We start from the raw sequence: 10,382 nt of genomic DNA on the forward strand, positions 1-10,382 counted from the left end.
TCTCTGGCAAAAAGAATGGAAAGATCAACAAGATTATGAGCCAGTCAAACATCCAAATCATTTTCGACACTTTCAATGAGTACAATTTCTTTATTGACGTTTGTGGTGGAAAGTTTGACACTACCATGTTGGGTTTAAAGCTGGTTGAACAGGAGCTACCAGCAGCTGTCTCCTTCCATGTTCCAGACTCTTATCATAAGCGGATTATTGGGATCGGTGGGCAGCATATCCAGAGGATAATGAAAAAGTACTCTGTATTTGTCAAGTTCTCTAATGCTATGGAGAGGGGGGCAAGTGGAAGGTCGGAGTCCGATGGTACAAAGGTGGACAATGTCATCTGCAGAACGCCGGCTAGGAATGCGGCCAATCTTGAGCTGGTTAAGTCGGAAATTATGGGCATGGTGCAGCGCGCGGATGCAGATATCGTGCAAGAGCATGTTGACATTCCGAGGCTGCTGCATCGTACTTTGATGGCGAAGCGCAAGGTCCTAGACGATTTGGAGGGCAAGTGGGGATGTACAATCATATTTCCGAGTACAGAAATGGCAAGCGATATCGTGACCATCAAGGGGCCTCAATGGCAAGTTCCTCATGCGGTTCATGAGTTCTTGGTAAGTACTCTCGTGACGAGTCAATCATCGGGACTCACTGACGATCTTTGCAGGCTCTTGTTCCGGAAACACATATAATCCGCTTAAAAAATTCCCCGGAGCTTGAAGAACTTTTGAAGCAAGATGAGTTCAAAAAGAACATCACCGATCGAATGAACACACAATTCGGGATTAGGCTTCACCCAACGGTCGACAATGCTACCGAGTCGCCTGGCGGTAGGAGGTCCGGCGATGGAGAGGATTATATGGAAATCACTTTCACTTACACCCGCAACAATGCTGGAGCCCTCCGAGATGCTATCGAAATGTTGACAAACTTTCTTCTTTCCCACGGAATCCAAACAGACTCGATTAAGGGTGCTCTCCCTCGACCAAAGTCCGACTCATTTGAAGATTTTGTGCCATTTTTCCATTCAGCCGTGTTTCAAAAACCATCACAATCCAGGGTCGGGAGCTCCAACGGGTCGATAAGAAGGCTTTCTGGAGACGCGGGATCAATATTCGGCGATCAAGTTTTGCATACCGAACCGGCTCAATTCACCGATACCACCGAAGCCGCATTTTACGACGGGGATAGGAAAGCCTCGTTATCGGATGCAGGGCTTGTGAGGCCACCAGGGAGTTCTGGTTCCATAAGCTCTACAAGGACCAGCTTCAGTCTCGGGAGGAAGGGCTCTACTGTTTGGGAGGGGGGGTTAGAGGCCACCGGGCTACCTGATGGGGAGGAATGGACAAAACTGGAGAGTGACAGGTCCAGGTCCAATTCGGTGACAATGTAGCGTCGGTCGGGATTTATGACCGCTTTTTTTATTTTTTATTTTTCGGTGTTGGTGGCTTACGCATCTTCCCCTTTGAACAATTTTTATGATACCTGTCTTCCTTTCCTTTGATATATCCCCCCTTCTACTTCTCCAAATAGCCTCTCATTTTCGAAGACCTTATACCTTTGATGATCCGACATTTACCGTCCTACGAATATTAGTCTCCCTTCTAGCACCTCATCGGCATTTACATTGTTGGAGTTTTAGCAGATTGTTTTATCCCCACTTTCTGCCTTTTAGGATTCGCATTCTACATTCCTGCTACCTCTCACGATCGCTCTTCCTGAGCTTCCGCCATCCTCCTGGCAAGTCACCTTACTTCATTGTCAATATTGAGAATTCCTTCTTCCCTTCGCTGTATCTTCTTTTTTTACATTATTTTACTCCTCCCCTCCCTCCCCCTATACCAAACCCTTGAGAATGAGGCGGGGGATTGTGACGCGCTTCTTTCCTTCCTTCTTTCCTTTTGTCTATTTTTTCTGGTGGGCGTTTTTATCTGCTCTTTTAACAAAAAACGGATCGGAGCACAAAAGAATGGGGTATGGACGGGAAAGGTGTGGAGCATGTTTATACGGTGAAAACCTCATTTTTGTCAGTTGTTTTCCCTTTTCCAACTCTATTTTTTGTATTCGCCATTGGCGGTTATTCATTATTTTTATGGGGGTGTGTATCAAGTAGTTTGCTGTACAGTACAGAGTTTTAGCTTTACCCAGTTAGCTATAATAGCTCTGGCGAAGAGGGGGGGATGCTTGTTACGCTCTATCCGGCACGTTGGGTTAGTGAGTTGAGTCAATCGAACCTCCACATTTGGAGTGACAGCTTGGTTGGTAGGACTTTGTCCGGGTCGCTGCTAGTTAATTAGTCTGTGTATTGCAATGTTCTGCGAAGTGTGTACCCCTCTTATCAAATGTACCATGCCAAATCACATCCTCTTTCTTGCACCATGGTGATTCGCACCTGGCAAGCTTCCCTTCCCACGCCCTTATGGTCATGGCATCTCACTCGCGCATGAAATCCATCACCTGGCACTCCAAATAAAGCTCCCTCACCGGCCCACCCTATAGCACAGCCAAGAGCAAAATAAAGTTAGATGTGATATGGCGTGACGCTCGGTCGGTGCGTTGCCTTGTTACAGCGATGCTACGGTAGTCTATTGGGCGTAGGCAATCCACTGGGAGGCATTTGTTAAGTTCCGATGAGGCAAGGTATCATCGCTATTACTCCCCGACACTTACCAGCACCATTCTCCTGATTAGCTGATCCCGCAATTGGGGGGAGAGCTTGGATTGCGAGGAAGAAGTCCCATCGGCGGTGATGGTGGCGATATGTTCGGTAAGCCAGTCCACCAAAGTATCTATCTCTCGGCAATACGGGAAGCATACTTCGTTCGTCACGCCGAGTGCCAATCTAACATGGCGCACTGGACTCCCGTGGGAGAGACTCGACTCGACCCCCAAACTCCACCCCCCCCGCCCCCCGCACCGACCGAGTGAGCTCTTATGAAACCACCACCAAAACAATAAGCACATGCTCCACCTCCCCTCCCTTCCCCCCTTCTTCCCTTCCCCTCCCCAGCCTCCCTCCTTTAGGATTACCCGAGGTTTCCATCAAATTGTTAAACTGTTTAAGATTAATAATTTTTTTTTTTTTTGGAAATTGATCAGATGAACAGGGACCCTCCACCCCCCCCCCCTCCTTATTCTACTCGAGTACGGTACCGGTATTATGGAGGGAAGGCTGCAGTAATCCACATGAAACTCGGCGGGGTGTTTTGGGTTTCTTTGGGGGGGATGGTGTGTGCGCTCTTGCATGGCATGCGTATCATACGTAACTCCGCGCGGGGGGTGGGAATATGGGGTAAATAAGGGGCAGGGAAAATAATTAGGCAATTTGGTGGTTGTACAGAATTTTTTTTTTGTTTGTTATTTGGGTGATTTGGTGGGGTACTGTACAGTACTGAACCGCCTATGATACCTGCCCGTATGGGAATTATTATTTATTTCGTCCGTTTACTCATTTGGCCTGTGGTGGTACGGTACTGTAGGGGGTCTTTACGAGCGAGAACTCGAGTAGTCTACAGCCGTGAGATCCTGAAGACCTTCCTTGGGGGTTTCAGTATTGCCTTGTTTTTTTTTTTTGCTCTGCCGTTTTGAAGGGTTTTAGGGGGAGGGGGAGGGCCCTGGTTGGCATGTGCGGGGTCGGTGGTGAAGGTGAAGGTGAAGGTGAAGATGAAGTGGGGTGTGCACCTTTCACGGGGGGCGGTGGTTTATCGTAATCTACGGCACCATACCGGTACTCGAGTACTGTAGCTTGTCAATTGTGGAGCAGAGCTTGAGCTTTAACCTCATGGGACGATAACCGGTAGCCGCGGTACCACCACCGTAGCGTCTGTGAGATCTAAATTACTCGAGTACTGTACGTGTATGAGTGCGGAGAACCCTTCGCAGCCTGGATTCGCAATCTATCGCCTCCTCCATCATATAATAATCATACTGTAAAGCGATACCGTAAATTAATCCCATCCCTAATTCCCTCCAATTGGCTACCCGGAAACAAATTCGAGATGAGCCCCATTGATTGCCCTTGCCAAGGGAAGATTATCGATCACTCACTTTCGCTTCTTTCTTTCCTTTTCCTTTTTCCTTTTTCTTTTTTTTCCTCTGCTTGCCCTTCCTTCCTTTTCCCGGTGGGGAAGAAAGGGGAAAAAAAAACAGTGGGTCATGGGTTTGCATGTGCGATTGCCAACGGTCGGATCCGGTGCTTACGGATTGATCGCCATGCACCGTAGTCTACTCAGTACGAGTATTGTATTTGTTGCGAATCCAAGTGTGTTCCGGTATCACACCTCTTGGCTGCTATCGAGAGTCCATACATAAAACCTTTCGGGGGTCGACGGGCCGTGGGATGGTTGTCGACATTCAACACCCCATTTTAAACCTCAGACGGGCACGAATGAATTGAACTGAACGTTTCCTGCGAGTTTTGAAGATGAACTGAATCGTGGCGGGTGTGAAGATTTTGGCGACTCTTCTTGGCGACGAAGATCACCAGAAAAAACTGCACTTGGTGCGAACGGACAAACACATGGGAAAGTAGCCTAGCTCCGAAAAAAGGGATAGAAGGATTAATCAGAGTTTTTTATTCGGCGCTTTATGAAGAGCCAAAGGGGGGGGGTGGTTCTTTAGCATACTGTATTTCTCGGGTGTATTTTCTACCCGCGGGGACGTCGCGGCTTAACTAGTCATGGAGGTATGATATCGAGAGGCATTGTTGCCAGACGCATGGTGTTTATACCGGGCTCACCGGTACTTTATGCGTGAAGCTAATTGTCAATATACGGTAGAGCTCCTGGAACCTTGGACCGGCCATCTTGTTCCCACGGTTTGTCTGCCAACTCTGCATGATACGTGGAAAAATCGGTGTCTCGGCATAGATTTGCATGCATGCAAATTCCCCTGCCCGAAAGTGGCCACCCACCGTCTTAAGTCAAGACTCGATGAATAAGAGATTGGAGTCCAGAGTTGGGGGGGAGGTTATTTTGAGTAATCTAGTGGAATTCATTTCTCAAAAAGCCTTGTTGCCCAGTGTTCGCTGTCGATTTTCGCTTTGGTGAGGGTCGATTGAAGGCACCGGCACCCTTGTCCGGACTTGGGCGGTAGAGCGTGGTTAAGATTTCTTCGCTCCAGACTTCACCAAGGTTGGCTCTGAAGGTGGCGGTATCGCTATTTGTCAGACAAGGTCGGTAACGGTACGGTACTGCACGGTATCATAATATTATGAGGCTAACATACAATTTTTTTTTTCATAAAATTTACGGAAAACTGACACAATGCCTGCGAATTCGAAGGTAGGGGTACTTGCTGCCTGTCATGACACAATGCCCGTCAGTTAGAATTAATGGGGTGGGACTATTTGGAGAGTTTAAAGTCTAGGGGAGAGGGATGTCATATTACCCTGCCTATAGTAAATAAAAGAAAAATAAAATGACTTCCAATTTGAAAAAGTAAAACTACTATAAAATAAAAAACATTTCAATGGTGAAAATTGTGCCTGACATGATTGATAGTAAACAGTGATGTTGAATACAGTGTTTGGTTGAAAAGATAAGGTGAAAATTAAAACTCAGAAACACAATTGCTCAATTAGCTTGAGTACACAAAACCCTCTACTAAAGATCTTAGAAGCTAAATTCCCCTTTCCTAACTGTTGATACTTGAGACTTAATTATTATTTCCTCCTATTTCAGCCAAGTTAGTGAATATAAAAAGAGTGGAGAAGGCTGGCTGGGAGTCGGTTAGGATTGAGGTGGCTGGCGACAAGATCATGAATTATGTCCTGTTTGACAATGCATCAAGAAATACTGATTACAAGAATCTGGAAGTTCTATTAATTACCTACTCTGCTGCTGGAGCTGTATCCACTTTCTTTGATTGCCTGACCTGTGATGTTATTAGGAGTATTGGGATTCGACACCTAGAACCTACCCTAAGTGGGGTAACCCCACTTGGAATCGGAATCTCTGGTCTCCAACACCCTCCTCCAGCACCCTTACGCATGCAGCATGTCATCATACATATCCATCTTAGTTGTGTCCTGTGACTATAATGTTAGGGAAATTGAAGGGGTCAGAATAATACTGTCTATATCACTACCATCTATCCGACTAGATCCTGTTTATAGGAAATATTATAGGGGACCATTGGCTAGGTCTGAGAAGTGGAACAGAGCAAATCTGTCAACTACCTAGAGAGCAACTAGGCTTTCAAGACATGACAGCTTGGGCATGAGCTATAAGTAACTAGACGTATTTGCATAAAGACATGATATTGAATGTTAGAGGTTCTTCAGGTGGAACTAACACATTCACATCCACCCTACAATAATTAAGAAGAATCTAGAACTCTTAGAAAATACTACTAAAAAAGCCAATAGACTTTACAGAGTGTTACAACCAGGTTAGGGGATGTGTTATGGTTGTGAGAATTATCTCCAATACTGGACAACAACTAAAGTCATTTTACCTAGAACAACCAAGAATTGCCAACCAAGGGAATATCTGCCAATCCAGTAGAATGGCTTCCTGCAAATTAGTAGGAAGTGATCTGGAGGATATCTGTAACATATTTTACCCAGTAATGGGTCACCTCCCAGTAATGGGTCACTTTTTCTCCTTACTCATATTTAATAGATTTGTGATTCTAGAGAGTAATAATGATCCGATCTTATTCAAATTCAAATACATAATTGTCTATAGAATCTAGAATAAGCTCTCCGGTTTTTGGAAATTTAATTTAATTTTCAGAGCTGTAAATAGTACAAGTGTGATATCATGAATATGGATGAAATTGTAAGACAGTAATGGAGTTACTTATGTAAAAAAACTAGTATTTTCCAAACCTGTAGTATAGGTTATTAGCTATAAACCCTAGAGGTTATAGAAGGTTAGGGTAAGATTTGAGGTGAAGCAATAGTTTTAAAAAGATGTCATTTTTTACACCTTTAGTACACTTAATTCTAACATACAACTATCATCCTTTTGATATCCAATTTCATCAAAAAACAACCCAGCACTAATACCTGTTAAGAAACCTGATATGGAGAATTGCTTTAAGGCAGCTATTTGTGTTAAAACTAAAGATGCTGAGCTCTCAATATGCCACTTAGCTCAATAATTTGGAGTTTTGAATACCACATTCTAGGACAGACATAAAGGCAGTACTATAACTGGAAAAATTGTACACAAAAGCCAGCAGTTGCTCAGCCACCTGGAGGAGAAGGTTATTATTCACAGAATTGAAGATTATAATGATTGTAGCAAGCCTCTGCATTGAAGATATGTATTACAAATAGTGCATAAAATCTTAAAATTTAAAGAGAGAGTGGCTAAAATTGGAAACGAGTAGGTTGATTGCTTCATCTATGTAACGTGTTCGCAAGGTGCTAATCACGTTAACGATAATAGATATGATAGTTGGTAGGTGGCCTGCTCTTTCAGAGAGGAGGCGAGAGCTAAAGAACTAAAGGAGGCTTCGAGGGTGTACTGAGGAACAAAGAAGTAACCGTTCAACCAAGTATATTGAAATACTGTCTGTCGAAGACTGCCTTTTCTATCATAGAAACAGGCGGTCTTTAAATACACAAATCTGTTCATGTCTAGCATGAACGAAACTAATCAAAGGTATCAATAGATACTCTTTGGTAAAATTCCATAAGTATCAAAGTGATACTTAAAACAAAATATAAAACAAAACCAAGTATCAAACGATACTTAAAACAAACCGAGTATCAAGCGATACTTAAAACAAAACATAAAACAAAACCAAGTATCAAATGATACTTAAAACAAACCAAGTATCAAGCGATACTTAAAACAAAACATAAAACAAAACCAAGTATCAAACGATACTTAAAACAAACCAAGTATCAAGCGATACTTAAAACAAAACATAAAACAAAACCAAGTATCAAACGATACTTAAAACAAACCAAGTATCAAGTGATACTTAAAACAAAACCAAGTATCAAATGATACTTAAAACAAACCAATAACCGAGTACCCGTACCGGTTACAATCTAGAGACATTCAGGTATTCAAGCCAAGGTTGGAAAAAGTATCGACAAGTAAAGAGCTCTTGTGTCATGAACGTGGCTTAGGGAGGAAAGGGTTTTTCACGTGACACATGGTTTTGAGTCACAGGTATGTTATTGTTTCACGCATATGACCTATTCAGGTTATATGATTAGTTATGTGTGGGATTTGTGATGCTTTTGCATATGGCTCAAGTATGAGTCATAGGACATGCGCCTGACGAGTATGCCTTACGAGTGTGCCTTACGGGCAAGCCTTGCGCATATGATTTATGTTTCGCACATGACCTCATTATGATGTCATGGGTTTCGTGCATATGACTCAGTCGAGTCATATGACTTGTTTATTGCGTTATGATTGGTTTATGAGTTTCGCACATGACCTCGCTAAGAGGTCATGGGTTTTGAGCATGTGATCACTTTGGTCATATGACTAGTTTGTTATGATTTAATTTCGCACATGTGACCACTTTAGGTCACATGACTAAAGGCGGGAAGAACACTATATAAGGACGCCGATGCGGCCGAGGAAGATAGGTTCTTCACGCTTTGTTCTAAGTACTTTTCCTACTTATTACTTTAACGAATATAAAATACCTTTACGATCTTTATCTTTATTGCAACAATATCATTACGACAAGAAGCGCTCGTCACGAAGACGAGTTAGAGAAAGCTTATGATAGGCGTTTCCGATAGAAGACAAAGGTCTTGTACTATCGGTAATGTAGGCAGAGGCCTAGAGCTATCGTAAGACAAAGAGAAGAAGAAAGACAGGAAGAGAAGTATCGTTCCCCGTCACCAAGCACTAACTATCCAAAGAGGGATCGTTACATCTTGTCACTGATGTTTCAATCTGCCAAATGTATTTGACAGAATCTATCAATTAAAGAGCCAATATTACATGCTTCTAGAGAATATATGGCATACAGATGAGAAAAGGTTTGCTATGGGACTAAGTGCTGGTGGAACTATTCTTTTTTTACTGTACTGGTAGACAAAATCTCAAGATTATGCAGGATGGAAAGAGAGGTAAGGTTTCAGTAATTGAAGTAGTTGCAGGAGATGGAAGAATATTGGCTCTTCTTGTTATTCACTCCTCCACAGCACACCTCATGAGCTACCATTTAGGTATCAACTATGAGATCGATAATGACACCTTCTTCACATATTCTAAGACTAGATACACTACCTCAGAAATTTTCTTGGACTGGTTAGATCAAGTATTTGAACCATATAGTCATGAACATTACTTAGCTTAGAAAAGGTTTTTACAGGACTCATGATTATGAGTCATAGGTAAGTTATTATTTCGTGCATATGACTACTTTAGTCATATGACTTGTTTAGATTATGATTTGTTATGTTTCGTACATGACTCGATTATGAGTCATAGGATATTTACCTGGCGAGTGCGCCCTGCAAGTATGCCTTATGCATACGATTTATGTTTTTTTTTCGTACATGACCTTATTATAAAGTCATGGGTTTTGTAAATGAGATTACTTTGAGTCATATGACTGGTTTATTGTCTTATGATTGGTTTATGAGTTCTTGCATATGACCTTACTACAAGGTCATGAGTTTTGCATATGTGACCACTTTGGGTCACATAAATTGGAACAGGAAAAACACTATATAAGGAGGCTGGTATAGCCTAGGAGGATTGGTTGTTTATGCTTTATTTTAAGTACTTTCCTTATGTGTTACTTTAGCAAATATAAAACATCTTTACACTCTTTATTATTATTACTATCTTTATTCCTACTATGATAAGAATATGCTTCAAGAAGGAGAGTTAGAGAAAGCTTATAATAGACATTCCTAATAGAAGATAAAGGTCTTGTACTATTGGTAACATAGGTGGAGGCCGAGTGCTATCGTAAGGTGAGAAGAAGAAAGAAGAAGAGAAGTATCATTTCCTGTCACCAAGAACTAACAATCTGAAGGTGGATCATTACATTACAAAGAGTCATCTAGAGCGACGCTGAAGAATAAAAGATGGTTTCTTTCAACCCAGATAGGGAAGGAGATATCGATTTCAATGATCAAAACCTGAATTTAGGAGAATTTAGTGACACTCTAGATCATGTTTCAGCAGAGCCCTCGAGGGCGGCAAGTCCAGTAACGTCAGAAAATAGATTACCAGTCAATAGCTCGCCTGCAGGAACCTAATGATCAAGAAAAATATCTGGATCAGGAGTGCTGATACCACAGGCCCCAGCCACTCCAGTATTAGGATCCTATATCTTAGGCATGACAGAAAGCCAATTTCAGTCATTCATGATGGCAACACAAAATACGATGATAATATAAGGAAATTTCTAAAGGCTAAAAGTGCGATAAATTTGCTCGATCTAAAGAT

At 42.4% G+C, this 10,382-nt stretch overlaps 1 protein-coding gene; it reads left to right on the forward strand.

Annotated features, from left to right (window-relative positions):
- GSTUM_00005858001 (uncharacterized protein) overlaps positions 1-2,096 on the forward strand; it is a gene marked incomplete at its 5' end in the record, with an annotated part of 3,938 nt that extends 1,842 nt beyond the window's left edge. Inside the window, 3 exons of the mRNA XM_002837956.2 lie at positions 15-462; positions 541-611; positions 665-2,096. Coding sequence (XP_002838002.1) covers positions 15-462; positions 541-611; positions 665-1,390 — 1,245 coding nt within the window. The 3' untranslated portion in view covers positions 1,391-2,096.
- Between the last annotated feature and the right edge of the window lie 8,286 nt (positions 2,097-10,382).

The sequence above is a fragment of the Tuber melanosporum genome (genome assembly GCF_000151645.1).
Source record: "Tuber melanosporum whole genome shotgun sequence assembly, scaffold_21, strain Mel28".
Lineage (NCBI taxonomy): Eukaryota > Fungi > Ascomycota > Pezizomycetes > Pezizales > Tuberaceae > Tuber > Tuber melanosporum.